General features: G+C 40.5%; 1 protein-coding gene across 1 annotated transcript in view; it reads left to right on the forward strand.

The window, feature by feature from the left end:
* CSMD1 (CUB and Sushi multiple domains 1) overlaps window positions 1–19,876 on the forward strand; it is a 1,850,581-nt gene that overhangs the window by 1,401,233 nt on the left and 429,472 nt on the right. Inside the window, exon 15 of the mRNA XM_038560546.1 lies at window positions 10,172–10,275. Coding sequence (XP_038416474.1) covers window positions 10,172–10,275 — 104 coding nt within the window. The remainder of the gene's footprint in view (window positions 1–10,171; window positions 10,276–19,876) is intronic.

Raw genomic sequence — 19,876 nt, forward strand, 5'->3', positions numbered from 1 at the left:
GATTTTAGTATGTATGTATGTATTTACTTAAAGATTTTATTTATCCATTCATGAGAGACAGAGAGAGAGAGAGAGAGAGGCAGAGGGAGAAGCAGGCTCCAGGCAGGGAGCCCGACGTGGGACTCGATCCCGGGACCCCGCAGTCACGCCCTGGGCTGAAGGCGGACACTCAACCGCTGAGCCCCCCGGGCTTCCCAGGATTTTAGTATTTATATGAGGGGCGGGATATAAAGTAAGGATGTCTCAGAAATAAATTTCTCCTAAGTTATTTCTTTTAAGGTTCTTTTTCTCAGTTGGAACCCAATCCTGAATGCTATTTGCAGATACAAAGCTTATTTGTACTTTTTTTGTGGGAAATTTAGATGTGTGTTCATCCGGTCTTGATGGTACGTACATTTGGACAAGATGTCTCTCTGTAACTAATTGTGTTTTTTCAGTTGTTTCACGATTGTTCCTCAGAACCTCAGGCTAAAATGCTTAAAACTTATTTTAAAAATTTGATAATTTTTGTCTCATAAGAAAGTGTGAACTTTCCTTTATGATGTGTAATAAATTGCTTTGACAGTCATGTTAATAATTTCCAGATATAGATGTGTTACCATGTTCTCCAGGAAATTCACAGTTTGAAAAACTTTCTTCTAATAAATAATTTATAGTTGGTGAATCAGATATAGCTTCTTTTTGTTGGAGTTCCTATCTTTGTGCTCTAAGTTCTCATTCCCTATCCTGTTGACTTCAAATCAACAGTAATTAAGGCATTTGCATATTATCTTCTTCCAAAATGTAAGGTTTTTTACTTATTTATTCTGTGCTCTGAGTTTTGCATCTTGGAAAATTTTAAAAACGTTTTTTTCTGTTGCCTATCTATTCCTATCATTGCAATTTCTGGCACAAACAAGAGTTTCAGGGAAAACAAATATATTTTGAACATCAAAACAACAAAGGGCAAATAAAAAGTAAGGCGTTTGTATTCACTCAGGAAACACAATGTACGTGTGTGTGTGCTGTGGGTGTGTATATGTGGTATGTGTGTGTACATGGTGTGTGTGAACTAGCCATATAGGAAATAATTGCTGAATCTGTATTGTATTAAATCATTTGAGATTGTGATCAGAAAAGTAAGACAGAATGACAGTAGGCCAAAATTTTTGATGAGATACTTTAAAATGAGTATGTTGAAAGAAAGGTGAAAAAATGTTTTTGAAAATGGAATTGGATTTTATAATCTCTACTCTTAAACCTTCCTCATTTATATATGAATGTGGAAACAAAGAACTAAAAAATACTAAGTCAAGGCTCAGGAGTTCCCAGTGTGAGTTCTACGTCTTCCACTAATAATTGCAAAATAAGTCCTTCGTCTTCCCTTGCTTTTGTTTTCCACTTCTGAAAACAGAGGTTGTTTTATATTAATATTTTAAGTCTTTTTATATTCTATATTCAACGTTCGATTACACTCTACTGCTGACCTCACCTCATCCTCTATTGAAAACTTATGAGCCAAGGTCCCTGAACACCATGATCTTCCCACCACCAGATCACCCCACCTATGTTCATACTCAATGTGGTTTTCCTTTACATTGTGGGGATTAGTGTGTATCCCAGTAAAGTCAAAGACATATTCATATTTCCATTCAAGGAGCAACAATTTCTTCTCTCCTGAGAAATCATTTATATCTCAGGTCACTGAATCATCACTGTGCAGTGCATTCCGGGGTTTTCCATCTTTTTTTTTTTTTGGGGGGGGGGGGTTCCATCTTAAAAACAAAATCTGCGCGTGGAGACACATCCTCATCCTGCTCACCCTTGTTAGGGAAGTACTCCGAGATCTCCATAGTCCTAGTCTTCTCTTCTCTCTCTCTCAGTCTCCCAACTGCGTACTCCAGCACATCTCCCATCCCTGCCATGGTGAGATTTTTTTCCTGTCGTCATCACTCATGTTCTCCATCTAGCCAAACTATGGGTCTCATCTGTGTCCTTCTCTATTTAAGTTTTCAGGAATATTCAACCCATTTGATCACTGCCTCCTTCTCAAGAACTTCAGTTTTATGGTGCTTCCACAGCAAAACTGGTCTTAGGTCCCTCCTACTGCAGGATCTTCTAAAGCATCCTTCCTCAATGTCATGACTCCACACATCGGGCAGCCCAGGGCTCCATCCTCTACTGCCCTACTCTTGGCTACTCCACTTCCATCATTTTCTGTGGTTAATGGTTACCCAGTTTGCTTCTAGTCCCCAGTCTCTCCATAGTTCTCAACTGTTATGTCTAAATGGGCACTTGGCATTTGATTTTACTTAATATCTAGGAATGTCCAAAAATCATGTAAAGCCTATCACATTGAAAAGAAAACTCTTATTTTTCTACCCAAATGTTATCCCCTCTATGCACAATTATACAACCTCCTTGCCTAAGAAAAAAACAAATAATAGTTATCTTTGATCACTGTGTTTTAGTAATTCCTATCAGCTACGCCATCATCATACTCTATGGACAACTCACATATATCAAAGACTTGCCCCTTCCCCCACGTCCCCAGCACCAGCTCAGGCCCAGACACCATTATTCCTGATCGAGCTCATTTACCCATGGCTGAACCCAACCTGCAGAACCCCTAGTTGGTGTGTTCAGTGAATGAGGGAGAAAGGAATTTTTGGAAAATTAAGAAAAGTGTGATTTATTATATATAATGCCTTCATATGCTTCTGGTAATAATTTGTCTTTCCACATTAGTAACATAAGCAGGATGAGGTCAATAAAAATACCTATTTACTATGCATTTCCTATCATAATACTTTGATGGAAAATGGTAGGTGGATAATTTGGGCTTTGCATTTTTTTTACTTAAAATATTTTGTGAGATTGTAATCATTCAGTTTGTTGAATAAGTCAGTGCATTTTGCGGACACCTGGGTGGCTTAATGGTTGACTGTCTGCCTTCAGTTCAGGTCATGACCCTGGGGTTCCTAGGATCAAGTCCTGCATCAGGCTCCTCACATGGAGCCTGCTTCTCCCTCTGCCTGTGCCTCTGCCTCTCTCTCTGTGTCCCTTATGAATAAATAAATGCAATCTTTTCAAAAAAGAATTTTTATACTGCATTAGTGCATAACAACTTTTGATATCCATTATTTATGGATATAAGCATATTTTTAACCTATATAAATATATTAAAGTTCTTGTCACTTAGCAAATAATATGTATATCCCCATGGAGTTACCATTAGATGTAAATTATTAATATTATAGATTGGAAAGAACATAAAATGTAATTATAGGTTTATGTGAATATGATGACTTCTTAATTCACCATAAATTATGGTAAAATTAATAATAATAATTAGGGACAAGCTATTAGATCAAAAGCATGAACATACGTAGGAGAAAAATTAATTCCATTGGCCTTCTGGTACAGATATGGATACCCAGCATTTTGTAACTATTTAGGGATATCAAGAAATCTCTTTTTATTTGAATAATGTTTGTGACAAATACTTCCTAAAACATAAATGACAAACTCTAACTTAATGGTGAGATGAAATAGTATGTAACTCATCTATTTTATCACAAAGCCTGTATCCACAGAAAGAAAGTATAGGAGTTCTGTTTCTGGCCTCTTTGAAAATACCTGGAGTTTCAGTTTTTCCACACAGCCACCAAGGTTGTGTGACATTCTTTGACCCTTGGCACGTCTTTTGAAACTACCCTGTCAGCCGAGCTTCTGAGAATAAATATGTGATTTGTCATATCTTAGCATGAAAAGAGCAGATCCTGCTGTGCTAATACAAAAATTATGATATGCTGGGGTTTGACGACTCCTTGATGTCCTTGGTAGAGCACCTTTGGCTCTATTTACTTCAGAAAGCAGTGTGCACGTGTGTTTACACATTTGTGTTTTCTTCTTTTTTTTAATTACCTTTTTTTTAAAGATTTTATTTATTTATTCATTAGATTCACACACACACACACACACACAGAGGCAGAGACACAGGCAGAGGGAGCAGCAGGCTCCCTGCAGGGAGCCCGACGGATACTCAGTCTCAGGTCCCCAGGATCAGGCCCTGGGCTGAAGACAGCGCTAAATCACTGAGCCACCCGGGCTGCCCCATTTGTGTTTTCCACGCAAAAAGGGCTTGAGGAGTTGATTTTTGGAGTGCAATTGAGGTCTCAGTCTTAAACAAATAAATACTTTAAAAGGCAGATGTGTACCACAGACCAGCGTGGGATGATCCCTCGTGGCAATCATCCAACCAGAGAATTTTCTGGAGAGACTTAGAGCAAATAGGATATGGAGAAGGAGGAGTTATTTCTTGCCCAGGAGATGTAAACTTCTAGAAAGGGTAAGGGAAGACCTGCCTTGAGGAACCAGTTGCCCTTCTTTCTGCTTTACCAGGGCAGCGAGCTGCAGGGTGGGACATGGAGCCCCCAGGAACACCCATTCGTGCTCATGAGTGTGTCACCTTCGGCTCCTGCTTCCAGCAGCAGGCAGATCCCATCCGCTGGCAGTAACATGCGAGCTCGTAAAGGGGCCGAGCTGCGGAGAAGAAGTTCTGAGCCCCACTGAAGAGAGCCAGCGTAGCCGAAACATTCGGGACAGTGCAGTTTTGAAAGAGCGTTGCTGAACATTTTAGCTTTAATCCTTGCTGCTAGCTCTGCTGCGCGTTTGGACTGCCCGGTCCGAGCGTGCTAACCCTGGCTGCACGATGGTGCTGCAGAGATGGGAACCATTTGGGAATAGACTTTGCTTACTTTACAGCTACCATAGGGACGGAGTCCAGTCCAGCCTGTTTCCATGTAGTCAGATATGCCGGAGTTACAGATGAACTCGCAGCATCACAGTGCGGGTCATAGGCCATGGTATTAGCAGAAGAACTAAAAAAACCAACCAACCAACCAAACAAACAAACAAAAAAACATCCCTTTTGTTTGTTATTTTGTTTTCTATTTAAATTTCTACTTGTTTTCTTATTAAGAATGCTGAAGCATAATTAGGTAGAAAAACGGTGTGCACCCCCCTAGCAGAATTAAGGCAAGTGACTTGTATGGGAAATATTACATATAGGTTCTTTGGATTTGGAGATTTTTTTTTTAAGTAGAGTTCATTTTGATTTAGTTGTATAAAATAAATTATCCAGACTCTGATGCCAAAATAATGTTCCCATCAGACAAAAAAAAAAAAAAAAAAATTACTTTTTATAAGAAACAAGGATTCTATTCTTTTCTTTCTTTAAAAGGAAACAAACTTGTATGTTTTAAAGACTTTTTTAAGCAGTCTTAGGTTCACAGCAGAATCAAGATGAAGGTTCAGATTTCTCATATACCCCGTAGTGCACGCATGTAGCCTCCTGCTCTGTCAGACTTCCCACCAAATGGTACATTTGTCACAACTGGTGGACCCACAGTGACCCATCACCATCACCCAGATTCCGTTTTTTACATTACGGTTCACTCCTGGTGCTGGACATTCTATGAGTTTGAAAAAATAAACACGTACTCACCATGATAGTATCATACAGGGTCTTTCAGAGATCCCACAAATCCTTTGTGCTCTACCCAGAAACTTGTATTTGTTGGCATCTCCAGTCTGTCATATTTCACGTAAAACAATGCATAACCATATTACACTCGGTTTATGTCAGTTTGGCAATTCTTTCCTTCCAAGTCTTATTATTAATTAAAACATAAGACAGAGATAGTACATACAGATTTACTTAACACTAACAATAAATCACTTTTTATGCTTTAATTTACTCAACAGTCTTTCACGTGAAAGGACGTCATTCATTTCTACAATCCAGGTGAATAAGTCCATAGACACATGCACAGACGTGCGTATAGAAGGGGTTTCTCAGGGTTCCCTTCACCGTCTCCGTCTGGGCGTCAGGGCCATCTCTGTCCAGCCTGGGGTCAGAAGAGGGACCCTGAATCAGGAAAGGGAAAGGGGCTATCTCCCCAGCCCTCCCCTCACTATTTTAATGCTAATTTAAATTACAACAGCACCTGCTGCCCGATTTAAATGGTTCTGCTTCGTCTTGAAATGTGTTTTTGTACTGATAAAACTTAGCATTAGGGACAATTGATTAAGTACCTTGCTCTTTGAAGAAGACCCTTTGTTGATAAGCACACAGCTAGCCTGAGTGGTGGGAACAGTGTGTTTAAAATGTACTTATACAAATGAAAAGATTTGCACAAAGCCTGTTCATGATAGAGGGCTGGGACGTTAATTTGCCTTGAATATATGAATAAATGAGGAATTAATGAACAAATGGAAGCACAGACAAGGGGAGATATGGAAGAGTCATGTAGGGAATTAATATTTAAATATGTTTTTAATTGTTCCCAGAAGATAAACATATTGGAATAAGCTCACCCCAGGATGTATTTTATAGATATTGTTTTACATTTCTTTTACAAAGGTTGAGAAACAAGTCTTCTCTATATTTTTAGAAGCACTATTTTTAGAAGATTTAGAAGTGTTTAAACAGAGGGTAGTGTTTTATAGGGGTTTTGATGCACTTTACAATACAAAAGGAAGCTCATGAGGAGGACTTACTCAGATCAACTGTTTTACAGCAGTGAGATGCTGAAAATTGGTAAAAAAATATATATTTTTATATACATTTTTATATTACATATATATGTAATTATATATGTAATATATTATTATATATATAATATGTAATATATATATTACAAAATGCCAAGAATATATTTTTAAAATTGCACGGAAGTCCACACTGAGCAGCATCTCTTTCTCATGGCCTGAGAGTCTGTTTGGAGGTTGAAGAAGTAAATAATTTCATCTCTTGTCATTAAGAAATCTTTACTTGTAAATGTTAAATTCTATAATTATTCTGCATTTCTCAGGTTATCTCCCATGGGTTTTAAATTTTTTTAAATCCAGAACTGTGTCTTTTTTTTTTTTTTTCCTTTTTCCTTCCTATTTTGTCTACTAAGGAATCTATATCTGTAACAGTTAGGTTTTGAAATTACTCCGTTTATCCGAATACCCCCTTGTAGACATCAATATGCTTTTTTGAAGCCAGAACTTTGTCCATCTCCTCTTTGTTTCACTTCCTAGCACTGTGGCCTGGACAGAGTAGGCATTCGGTGAATCCCAGGAGACTGAGCCGCTTGTTGCCCTCTACCCCTCCCCTCTGCTCGTACTCTCTATCTCTTGCTTTCTCTCTCAAATAAATAAAATCTTAAAACACACACACACACACACACACACACACACACACACTTTGGCTACTGACTTCTGAGCCACTTTGGTCCCTGAATCACTCACAATCCCAAATATATGTCAGAATCATTCATTCTCCCAGTAGCCAAGATATGAAAACAGCCTGTGCCCATCGACGGATGAATGGATAAAGCAAATGTGTATTTGTGCGTATAAACGCATGCACACAGGAGCATTATTCAGCCTTAAAGCCGCACATCCTTCCATTCCTAACAGTCCTCCACAAACCGGGAAGACGTTGTGCTCAGTGAGATAGATACGTAAAGAAAACAGCGCTTTATCTCATTTTCCTGTGGAATCTAAAGAAGTCAGACGTGGTAGCCGTGAGCGGAGCAGTGGAGACCAGGGGCCAGGGAGCGGGGGTCGGGGGGATGTGGGCCGAGGGGTACGGAGTCGTGGTTCTGTAGGTGAGGGAGCGGAGAGCCCGACCAGTGGGCAGCAGGGCGCGTGCAGTCAATACCGTCGTGTTGAGAGAGGGAAGTCGCTGACAGTAGAGCTTCCCAGCACACTCCGACAACTATTTGCAGAGATCAGCTAGCTCGACGGCTGTAATCATTTCACTATGTATACGTGAACCATCATGACGTGCACCTTACCTGTATCTCATTTTAATTAAAAATGCATTTATTTGGGGCGCCTGGGTGGCCCAGTCAGTTAAGCGTCTGCCTTTGGCGCAGGTCATGATCCTCAGGGTCCTGGGATCGAGCCTCACGCTCCCCGCTCAGTGGGGCCTCTGCTCCTCCCCCTGCTTCTGCTGCTCCGTCTGCTGCACTTGTTCTCTCCCTCCCTCTCTCTGTGTTCACTCTCAAATAAGTAAAATCTTTTTAAAGATGCATAAACTCAGCATTATTTTTCACTTGCCTCTCTGTCCATCCCTGATTGAGAAATGATGACAAGCTTCATTACAAATGTGTGTTTTTGTTTTAATACCAAATAGGATATTTCCAGAATGCCATGCTGACACCCTACAGGTCGTCTGCCCAAGACTGGGTGTGCATTTTCCCTTTTTTACGGAGCATTAATAGCATGGCATACACATCATCCTGTGACAACAGGCTCTGGCTGATTGTTGAGCCTAAAATGGACAAAAGCCTCTCTCATACCCTTTGCCTTGGCTTGGAAGAATCACAAAATGGCCATTTTTACGCCCCTAATGAAAGCACAGTTATGGAGGGAGCCCCCCGTGTGTGCCTCATTACGGTTGTCCAGCCCCGGTCCTCAGCCAGGAGTGGGTCATGACGGCGGTGCTGCAGGGTGCTCCACAGATGGGGCCCCGTACCGGCATCAGGAGGGGATGGGGGTGAACCCGCCGCTCTCGATGACAATCCTTCAGCTCTTTTATTCTCTTCTTGTTGGACCACAGTCATTTATAAATAGACCCATGAGAAAGAAAAAGGGGGGAAAAAAAAGGAAACACAATAAACCCATGCTCAGGTCCCAAGCATCACATGCAATATTGATCCTGGTTTGCAACAGCCACCAACCTCTACACCTGTTTCGAAGCGGATTGCTAAAATAATGTATTCACACAAACACCGCAATTTGAAAGAGTAGACTTGTAAAATAAATTATAATAACTTACACTAATTTTAGTAGGAATTTCAAATAGAAAAATTAATGTATTCCGTATTAGCATTGCTCGGAAGAACACCTGGTTAGGCCCGCTCAGGACAGCACGCATTACAGTGGGCGTTGGTCTGACGCCCGCCTTCCTCCTGGTGCCACGTACCCTTTCCTCTCAGTCTAACAAATGGGCATTTGATACTTTTTTCCAAGATTCCGGAGTCTCAGATCTACTCTGAAATAGATCCCATCAAAATGTATTTCCCGTGTTATGGTTTCTGTTCTTCCTGCCTGTCTTCTGCCTCTGATTCGGCCTCTCATGTTTCTATCTTTTCTATCTTCTTGTCTATCCATCTACCTACCTGTGATTTATGTTTATGCATTGATTATCTATCTCACTTTCTTCTATTATCTCAGTCATCTCTCACCTATCTCCTTATCTTTCTATTGGTTGATCAATCGATTGATCTATCTCTGTATCTCTCCTCAAACTTTTATCTGCATCTGTCTCTTATCTGTCTCTCTACCTATTACTTCTACATATCTATCATCTATCAATGACCTTCATCCCTTGTCTCTGTCTATCATCTGTCTAACTCCCCATTCCTTATTCTCTTTGCTGCTCAGGATTCTAGCCTAATTTCATGACGTCTCTTCCTCCTTGATCACAATGTTGGTCAGAGAAGAAAGCATTTCTTCTAGATACATCTATATGGACGTATCAGACATCAGCTGGTCCTATCTGCTTGGTGTGGTGTCAATCACCACAACAAGGTTCTCTATAAAAATAAAGCTTCAAGGCTTTGCAAAGTTAAATGGAGAGGAAAACCTTCTAGCCTAGGGAGCTCTTCTTAATATGTTAATATGGCTAATTAAATAAAATCTGCATATGACACTCTAAAAATACTTATTTCAGAGTGTTTGGGTGTCCTCAAAATATATTAAAATAAATATTAAAAGAATTAACATATGAGATATACTAAAAAAAGAATTAATGGACAATTCTTTTGCTTATATTAAGTTATCTCTGGGTCCTTCTAACCACTATAGAAGTTAAAATAAAAATTCATAGACATTTGTCTTAACGCATTATATGAGTTAATTTCACTTTTACAGCTGATAATCAGTATCTTTAGAGTGATAGCCATTTTGAATTCTTTAAAATTCTGTAACTGAGCGTTCTCAAACGTATACGATTATCCATACACTTACTTTTATTTATTTTTTTTACACTTACTTTTAAAAGCAGCTTGAGGTTGTTTGAAATATAATGGAATTAAAGAGCAAAACTTTATAATACAGCTGGATATTTGCATATTTAAAGTCATAGAAAGTTCCTGTGAATCTAAATAAAGATCTTTGCTTTATTTAGGTCATCAAGCTTGCGTTTGAGGAGTTTGAACTGGAACGAGGCTATGACACCCTTACGGTGGGCGATGCTGGCAAAGTGGGCGACACCAGGACGGTCTTGTACGTGTAAGTATGGAGCGAGTGTCTCTTCTCGAGTGTGTGCGCCCGCTGTGCCAGTGTGCACGGATACTCGCTAAGCTAGGGGCGTCCAAGTCTGATTTCACAGGACAACTAATTGAGGATTGCATTTCGTCTGTTTTAGTCCCCCCCCCCCCGAATCATGAAAAAATATGGCAAAAGTTAGACTGTACGGAAGAGTAGAACGTTAGAAACGGTCGTTTCTCGAGCAACCCCTCCTTCTTAGCCCTCTCTTTCTACTTCCCCGTGGCATTACAGTATCAGTGTTTTTGCAATGTATTTTGCGATGTATTTCCACGATGTATTTTCTATAATAGTTCTGTAGGTCTTGCAGAAGCCCCTGCAGCCTGCAGGACGGCGCGCTGAAGCTTACAGAGGCCTTGGGTAATAGCACTGGGGTAGCTGGCTGCGTATCCGTGGCAGTCGGTGGCCGGAGTCCTGAAAAAGATGCAATCACGGCCTTGATGATCAAAGTCAGCCCAAGAATCCCTGCTCTGCCACTTGCAAGAGGAGGCACCGTGTGGTCTCCGGCCTGTGCCCCGGATGACTTTACCTCCTCCCTGATGTCGGGCGTGGAGGGCACGTCTGTCCCCTTGTGAGGCCCCTGCTGTCCAAATTGAAAACATGATCTGAGAAAATCATTCCCCATCCAGGCTTCAGCGAGAAGGGACATGTCTCAGCAGCAGCTTTTCCACCAGCTTGAGCTCCTGGCCTCACTGGCTCCCGTTCGTGGAGTGGCTCCCACGACTACTTTTTGTTTGTTTGTTTTTTAGTTTACTAATACTGTGCTCAGGTTTGCTTTTTATTTGTGGGGGATCTCGCCCCTGTTACTGTTGCAGGGTGACAGGCTTCTTGGCTCCCAAAGTCGAGGAATGAATCGCATGGACACAAAAGGGTGAAGGGGAAGGAACGGTTATCAAGTGGAAGTGAGAACAGAAGGGAAGACAGGAAGCTCTCGAGGCCATGGGGTCCGAGTGGCAGCCACTGAGGGCTTCATGATGGGTCTTTAATAGGAAACTGACTAGGGAACTTCCTAAACGTCTCATCTGTAGCATTTAGGACGGACAAGGTGGATTTGTAGCTGTCATGTAAACGTCTCGTCCGGAGTTCGGACAAACAAGGTGACTGTTAGGTTCCCTCCTCTCTGGGGAATATCTCGTCGAGAACATCTCTCCGGCCGGGACTTTTGTGAGCCTGGCCCCATAGCCCTCGGTGTGAGGCTCCTCTGGGGAATCAGGCCCCTATCTCTCCCTGCCTGTACCTTAACCCCTTCCTTACTAGGTACCTTCAACATCCTACTCTGCTAGAGGGAAACGGCACTGGCTGTTATACTCACTTGCTGTGTATCTACCAGTTGCTTAGGAGGTGATCCACAGTTAGGAAAAGAGCTGCAGAGGAACCTGCGGTCGGTGCCTTTAAGAAATGAGTGGGACCGTATTCTGACTACATCGTGACGATACTCTTGTCCTGTATTATATATGGGACGTCTTTCCCTACCAGTACGTGTCTCGATCTCGTCTTCCTATGGATCAGTTACTACTGCTGCTGATGATTATAATATTGCTGGCCCACGATTTATGATAATGATTATAATAAAAGCATTAGTAATAGCATACTAATGTTCATTGAGTATCTCATACATCGTGTGCTGTGCTAAATGCCTAATAGGTATTATCTCATTTGGTCCTTACCTCGATCCTGTACGTTAGGCACCTTATATATGAAACAACTAGGACGTAAGGAGATGAACAGATTTACTCCAACCTGCAAAGCTCGTGTACATTGATGTGTATATACTGGCACACACTGGATATACGTAGGTATTTAAATCCAGTCATTCTTCTCCAGTGTCTGCTTCTTATTATTACATATGGATATGGCACGTGTTTCAAGGGATGCCCATTGATTGTCTTATGCCTTCCCCCTGCCTACCTCACCCTTTCCATTTGTAAAGAGTGATGCGGTGAATGACTTGGTACAAACACCTCACCACACTTGTGTTGTATGTCTTTGGGAAAATTTGCAACAGGTGAATTTCAGGGGTCAGGGGTGACTTCATTTACGTTGCTACCTTTTTCTAACAATCCCCCTAAAAGTTTGTATCCAATCCATTCTGTTGCAATATATGGAGGTCCCTGCTCCCCCAGCTTCACCACATATTCTTTTTTTTTTTTTTTTTGCCAAATTACTAGATGAAAATCCCATCTGTTTATAAGAATACAGATGTCCGCAGGGTGGGGCCCAGACGCCTGAATAGTTCGTAAGCTGGCCCTGTGATTGCACGCCCACAGCCTGGCTTCGGTCCGCAGTGGGGTTCGAAGCACTGGTGAGTGCTCGGGGACGGGGCCAGAAAGCCAGAGATGGAGTTTCTGGCTCTCGCTCTGCTATTAACTACCTCTGCGACCCTGAGGGAAGTCACTTTACCTCTCTGTACCTCTGTTTTCATGCCTATAAAATACATATAATAAACTTTCCCTGCCCGTGGCAAGGAGCAAAATGAAAGAATGCACGTAAAAGTGTTGCAGAGCTAAGAAATGTAGCCCACAAGTGAAGTAGCTTTATTATTTCCGTAACAGCTAATTTAAGAAGGGGTGTCACTAGAGCAAATGAGAGAAAATTTTAAATAAATGCAAAGCACAAAATATAAACCAAGCCAAGTCATGCCATGTAAAATCCCTTAGGCCATTATTAAAGATCTAAAGTCAGGCACCCATTTTTTAATGCAATTTGTTGTTAAGAGAGCAACAGCAAACTATGTATTACGTTGACATAAGTGTTATTAGAACTTCCTCTCGATAGCTCAAATCTATAAATGAAAAACCAAATAGCCAACTGAATCAAACTGAGATGCCCTTTGGGAGACATAATGTAGCAAAGATCAGCTGGGCATTTAATCAGCGGCAGAGAGAAAAGGGAAGCCACTGATCTATTTCCTTAGTATATAAAATTACAGGAAAAGAAAGAAAATAGAATCACAGCTGGTGTCTTCAAAGAATCAGGTACCTTTGGAGAAAAACATCAACACATATTTTTGAGGATGTATATGCTAGACTTTATTCTCAGCACGGAGGTAAAAATCTAATTGGAGAGATGGCAGGTACACGGGGTAGTTTTGTACCAGACAGGGTATAAAATCATTGGATCTCATGATGCAAATTTCAAATAAAATACGAGCCAAGAAACGTCTTTATGCAAGACTGGTATTTACAACCTCAGACTCACTATGTTATTACAGGTTTTTTGTTTTGTTTTGTTTTGCTTTTTGTTTTTTGTTTTGTTTTGTTTTGTTTTGTTTTGTTTTGTTTTGTTTTGTTTTTGGTGGGGGGTGGGGGGAACGGGAGTAATTCTAGTCTTGGATTTTCAGGAAAAGTGTGGAGAGTGAGCTAGCCTAACCAGCTCATCCTAAATGCGGTTTTCAATTTTCCAATTCTTGTTAATGGCCTTTCAGTTTCTTAACATTCTCGACACAAAAAGAGAGCACCTGAATTTAGGAGACCCCTTTAATAGTCTAATCTTCCCAAGAGATGAATGGATTTACTCGGGTTATTTTTACAGAGGGACGGGCTTAAAATTAAGTAACTTGCTTAACGAACCTCTGTTGAGATCTCTCCAAGAATATATATATTGATAACTGTCTTGAATTTAATTTGCAGAAGAATTGCATCCAGAGTTCCCTCTGGCCTTTTCGGTTATTAGCGATCGGTGGCCAGGAGATTGGTTTAATTTCAGGTTATAGGTTTTAAATGTCTGTGCCTCTGCGGGGTTGCATAGCCCACCTCGGGGAAGTCCGCGAGCAGGTCGCCCGCCTCCGCCCAGCCACACTTGTGGATTGAGTCCAAGGGGACTCCTTGTGACTTAGGGTCAGTTAATCTATTTATTTCTGAAGCTGCCCGAGCCCTTGTAGGAGTGTGGCCACATCCCCCTGCTGTTGCTGGCAAGTCCTGAGCTGAAGGGCGTCATTCTCTTTTCATTACAAGCCCGTGGAACAGCCACACAGAAGCAAACACTAAAAACATGTTTCCGTGTTTATGTGTCTTTGACTTTATCAGAGGAGCCCATCCACATACCTCGCAGCGCTTTGGAGAAAAGCTTGAGCACTTTATGTTAGGGACCCGTACGTACAGATAGCCACTTAAGGCTTTCCTGATAAAAACCCATGTTTTCATGATCAGCAATCAAGTCCACTCCGGAGGCTCTTGGAAGTCTGGCATCACGTGATCACGACCCTTTTCCTTCAAATCCTCGTTCTCCCGAGGGCATTGCCTCTGCGCGGGGTGCATCTGAGAGCGCAGATCAGACCCCACTACAACACCTCCTTCGCTAGGGCTTTATCCATCTTGGCCTTCCCGTCTCTGCCCATCGATCTAGGAGCTTTCTTACCTGATTCTTTGAGAGAATATTTATTGCAATTCAGATGTTGTAGTAGGATTCAGGGAGGGCTTCGGGGGAATGGTCAGTAAGTCTATGCAGCCTTCATTATGATCCCTGGAGAGGGTGAGCAGAGCAGGACTCTGTCTCCATTCCCTACAGTGTCCAGATTCTCTATCCTAATAATCCCATCAGAGGGGAAATAGAGAGACTGCTGAACATCATTGTTTTAAGTTTGGGATACCAGCTGTTTCCGAGGTGTCCGGGAAGGCAGGCCGACCCAGGACCTTGGGGACCCCCGGCAAAGCTGTCTTTGGATGCAGTCTTTCTCTAGAGGACGAGCCATAGGTCCCAAGGGAAACATAGCTCACCTGCAGCACCTGCTGGAGGTCGAGTGGGGTGAATTCCAGCCAGGTTGGGGCCCCAACAACCTGAACCATTTTCCAAATGTGCTGCTCATTATTATATCAGCAGTATTGACTCACTGTGGCTGCTTTCTCTAAGAAGCCAAAAATGCATGTCTCCCTTACACACTATTAACCCGAAGAGCTAAGGGTCTCTTTTCTGTGAATCATCAGTCAAAAGCATTTCACGTTTATATTGTGGGTTTTTGACATTAAATTAACTCAGAAGCGAAGTTATTCTCTTCTGGGGGTATAGGGCACTTAAAACAATACAGGACATCCATTTACAGTGCAAGAAGCCTGGCTCCCCGTCTTACACCTTTCAGCCTCAAAGGATTGCTGGAAGTGTGAAATGGAATGGTTAATAATAATTTAAAAAAATAGTTTAAAAGCATTAGAAGTATAATGCAACTAGAAGACAGTATTATGCTACTATGGCTATTATTTCTGCTGTAATGTCATGAACCATGCAGGGCTAGAGAGGGTTCTGAGTCATCTTTGGAAATGGAATGTACTAGAAAGGAGGAAGGAAGGAGGCAGGGGGGTTGAACTGTCTTTTACTGGACCTATTTGTACCTGCCTTGTCTCTTGGCGATCTTGTGATGAAGATCTTCTTCCCATTTGCTACATGAAAACAAGCAGAGCTCTAACTTAGGGTCCTGAAGGCAGGAGACTGCTCAATGGGTAGCCGAACCTAAGATGGTAACACAAAGTGAGAACTGTTCCCTTTTTTGATCTATGACCAAACATCACAACCAGGATATTGACCCTGATACCAACTCATCCATCTTAGACTATCCCGGCCTTGCTTCTATTTGTGTGTGTGTGTGTGTGTGTGTGTGTGTGTGTGTGTTAAACTCTGCGTTCAGTTCCTGTATCCACCACCGGTCAGGACACAAGCAGTCCCCATCTCACAAATCTCACTCATTTGCCTTTTGTCATCACATCTGTCTCCCTCTCCCCCCCCAGTCCTCCCTGACCCTTAAAGCCACTCTGAAGTCCATCTTGAAAATTGCATCATTGCAAGAGTAGTGTTTACGTGGAATCACGGTGTATGACTTTTGTGATGGTCTTTTTTTCTCTTGGCCACATTCCCTGGGTAGGGAAAAATAATGGAGGGATATTTCTGTCCTTTTCTTGACTGACTCAAATTCCAGGAAATGGAGGTGTCACTGTGTGTTTAACCTCTACCACTGCAGGGCATCTTCCATTGCTTCCAAATTGACTATAATTTCCGCACAAGTTTTAGTGTGAGCGCGTTTCCGTCTGTCCCAGATAGATCCCCGGCACTGGTATCACGGGTTGTGTGTTAGTTCCATGTTTTGTTTTATAAGAAACTTCCAAATGATGCTGAGCGTTTTTCTTTTTCTTTTTCTTTTTCTTTTTTTTTTTTTTCCATCTGTACATCCTGTTTGGTAAACGGTCGTTACGTCTTTCTTATTTTCTGATTGGATTATTTAACATTATTTTTAAAGAATTATTTGTAAATTCTTGGGGTGCTCATTGAGTGGCTCAGGCACTCAGTTAAGTGTCTGACTTTTGGTTTTGGCTCAGGTCATGACCTGTGAGCTCTGCACTCAGACTCTGAGCTCAGTAGGATGAATCCCAAAAGCATACTTGGGATTGTCTTTCTCCATCTGCACCTCCCCTCCCCACTCACACTCTTGCTCTTTCTCTCTCTATCTCTGTCTCTCTCTCAAAAAAGTTATTTGTATATTCTAGATAATAGTCCTTTATATAATATGTGTTTTGCAAATATTTCCCCTCAGTCTGTTACTTGTATTTTTACCTTGTTCATATAAATCTTCATAGGTCAGAAATTTGTAATTTTGGTGAGGTCTAATTTATGAACTTTCCATAACTTGTGTTTTTAGTATCACATTTAAGGAGTATGCTTTTCTTAGGTAGTTAGCTATTTTCGCGCCTATGCTATTCTATATAAATTTTAGAATAACTTTGTATATATCTATAAGTTCTTGGTTGGATTATAAGAGGAAATACATCTGTTGAAGAATTGGGAGAGAATTGAGTCTTCCAGTTCATGAATATAATTATTCTTGCCATTTATCAAATACTTTTTTATGTGTCAATTGATGTGAAGATAAAATTGTCCTTTGTTAGCTAGTTCATATCGTGGATTACATTAGTTGACTTCTGAATATTGAACCAGCCTTGCATGCCTGGAATCGATTCCACTTTGCAGTGGAGAATAATTCTTGTTGCACGTTATTGGGTTAAATTTTCCAGCATTTTATTGAGGATTTGTGTATCTAGGTTGATGAGACATATCGGTCTGTAGCTTCTTCCTTCCTTCTTTCACTTCCCTTTCCCCTCCCTTCTTTCCTTCTTTCCATTGTCTTTCTCTGATTTTAACATCAGATGAACATTGGTCTCATTTAATGAGTTGAAAAATATTCTCTCTTCTGTTATTTTCCAGAAGAGGTTATAAAAACTGTATGCTAATTCTTCTATAAAAGATTGGTAGAATTCTCTAGTGGAACTGTCTGGGTCTGAAAATTTCTTTTTGGGGAGCTTCCTAATAGCAGCATCAATTTCTGTAATGGTCATAGGACTATTTGGATTATCTATTTCATCTTGGTTGAATTTGATAGTTTGTAGTTTTCAAAGAATTGGTTCAATTTAATAACTCGTCAAATTTCTGAGTCTAAAGTTGTTCATGATATTTTCTTATGCTCTTTTTAGTGACTGGTGAATCTGTAATAACATCTATTTTATTCCTAATATTAGTAATGTCTCTTCTCTTCTCTTCTTTTCTCTTCTCTTCTCTTCTCTTCTCTTCTCTTCTCTTCTCTCTCTCTCTTCTCTTCTCTTCTCTTCTTTCTCTTCTCTTCTCTTCTTTCTCCCCTCCCCCGTCTTTTTAGAAACTTATCAATTACATTGATTTTTAAAGATATAGCTTTTGTTTTCTTTTTTCCTTTTTTTTTTTTTTTTGCAATTTTATTGACTTCTGATGTTTATCATACTCTTTTCCAGTTCCTCTGGGTTTATTTTGCTTTACTTCTTGTAGTTTCTTGAGGTTGGAACTTAGATAATTATTTAATTCCTTTTTTCCCCCATGTAGTGTAGTTATTTTAGTACTATAAATTGTCTTGTTTGCACTTTTTTAGCTGTATCCTGCATATTTTAAAATATATTTTGTTCTCCTTTGAGTCCATTTATTCTTCGTCTGTTTCACTTGAGACTTTCTCTTTGGATTGTGGATATGAGTTGTTTAATTTTCATGTGTTTACAATTTTTTTCTGTTGCCTTTTTGTTAAGGAAATTCTATTTCAATTATATTGTGGTCAGAGAATACATTCAGTACTATTTCAATTTCTTTAAATGTGTTGTGGTCCATCGTCTAGGAACATCTGGGTGGCTCAGTGATTGAGCGTCTGCCTTTGACTCAGGGCGTGATCCTCGGGTCCTGGGATTGAGTCCCACATCAGGCTCCCTATAGGCAGCCTGTTTCTCCCTCTGCCTGTGTCTCTGCCTCTCTGTTTCTCTGTGTCTCATGAATAAATAAATAAAATCTTTTAAAAAAATGAAAGTGTTGTGGTCCATTGTCTGACCCAGAAAATGGCCTACCTTGGTGAATGCTCCATAGGACCTTATGAAGCAAGTGTGTTCTGCTGCTGCTGGGTGCAGTGTCCTGCATACCAGTTAGAATCTGTTGATTAATTGTACTTTTCAGATCTTATATAACCCTGCTTATTTTCTGTCTAGTTGCTAAACCAATGCTGTTAAAGTGCTCAACTATCCTGTGGATTTATTTCTTCTCTCAGCTTTATCAGTTTCGTTTCATGGATTTTGATGTTTTGATCTTTGTCATGTGCCCATTTATAATTTGTGTATCTTCTTGGTGGATCAATCATTTCATCATTGTATAATATCCCTCTTTGTAGATTTTTTTGGTTTATTTTTATTTTATCTCATTTCATTTTACTTTGTATTTTTTAGAGCACAAGAATGCACACAACCTGGAGGCAGACTTTTAAGCAGCCTCCACACTAATCACAGAGCCCAACACGGGGCTTGATCAATCATGACCTGAGCCAAAATCAAGAGTCAGACTCATAACTGACTGAGCCACCAGGCACCCTAAATTTTGTTTGTTGTTGTTCTCAAGTATAACTTTATCAGATGTTAATGTTGCTGCTCTTACTTCTTTGTTATTAATATTTGCATGGTATATCTCTTCCACTTCTACTTTCAAATTACCTATGTCCTTGACTTTGAAGTGTGTGTGTGTGTGTGTGTGTGTGTTTTTGTGAACAGCATGTATTAGGGTCATGATTTTATCCACTCAGCCTTTGTCTTTTGATGAATTAGACCATTTACATTTATTATTACTGATATGTTATTGTTTGCATATGCCATTTTATTATTTGTTTTCTACTAATTTCCTCTGGTTCTGGTTCTTTTTCTTTCATTCTCTCTCTCTCTCTCTCTCTCTCTCTCCCTCCTTATCCTTTATCTTAACTTCCTGTGGGTTACTTTAACTTTTTTTTTTTTTTTTTTTTTTTTTTTTAGGGATTCCATGGTTTTCAAAATGATTGCTCTAGGTATTAGGTATTATAATATACATTTGTGATGTGTAACAGTCTAAAGATATATGAGTTTCCTATACTACTGTAGCAGATGGTGACAGATGTGATGAGCTAAAACAAAAATGTATATTCTTATGGTTCTGGAGGCCATAAGTCCGAAATCAGTTTCACTCAACCAAAATCAAGGTGCCAGCAGGACCACACTCCCTCCAGAGGCTCTGGGAGAAAATATTTTCCTAGGTTCTTCCAGTTTTTGATGACTGCTAG

The sequence above is a fragment of the Canis lupus genome, chromosome 16 (assembly GCF_011100685.1).
Source record: "Canis lupus familiaris isolate Mischka breed German Shepherd chromosome 16, alternate assembly UU_Cfam_GSD_1.0, whole genome shotgun sequence".
Lineage (NCBI taxonomy): Eukaryota > Metazoa > Chordata > Mammalia > Carnivora > Canidae > Canis > Canis lupus.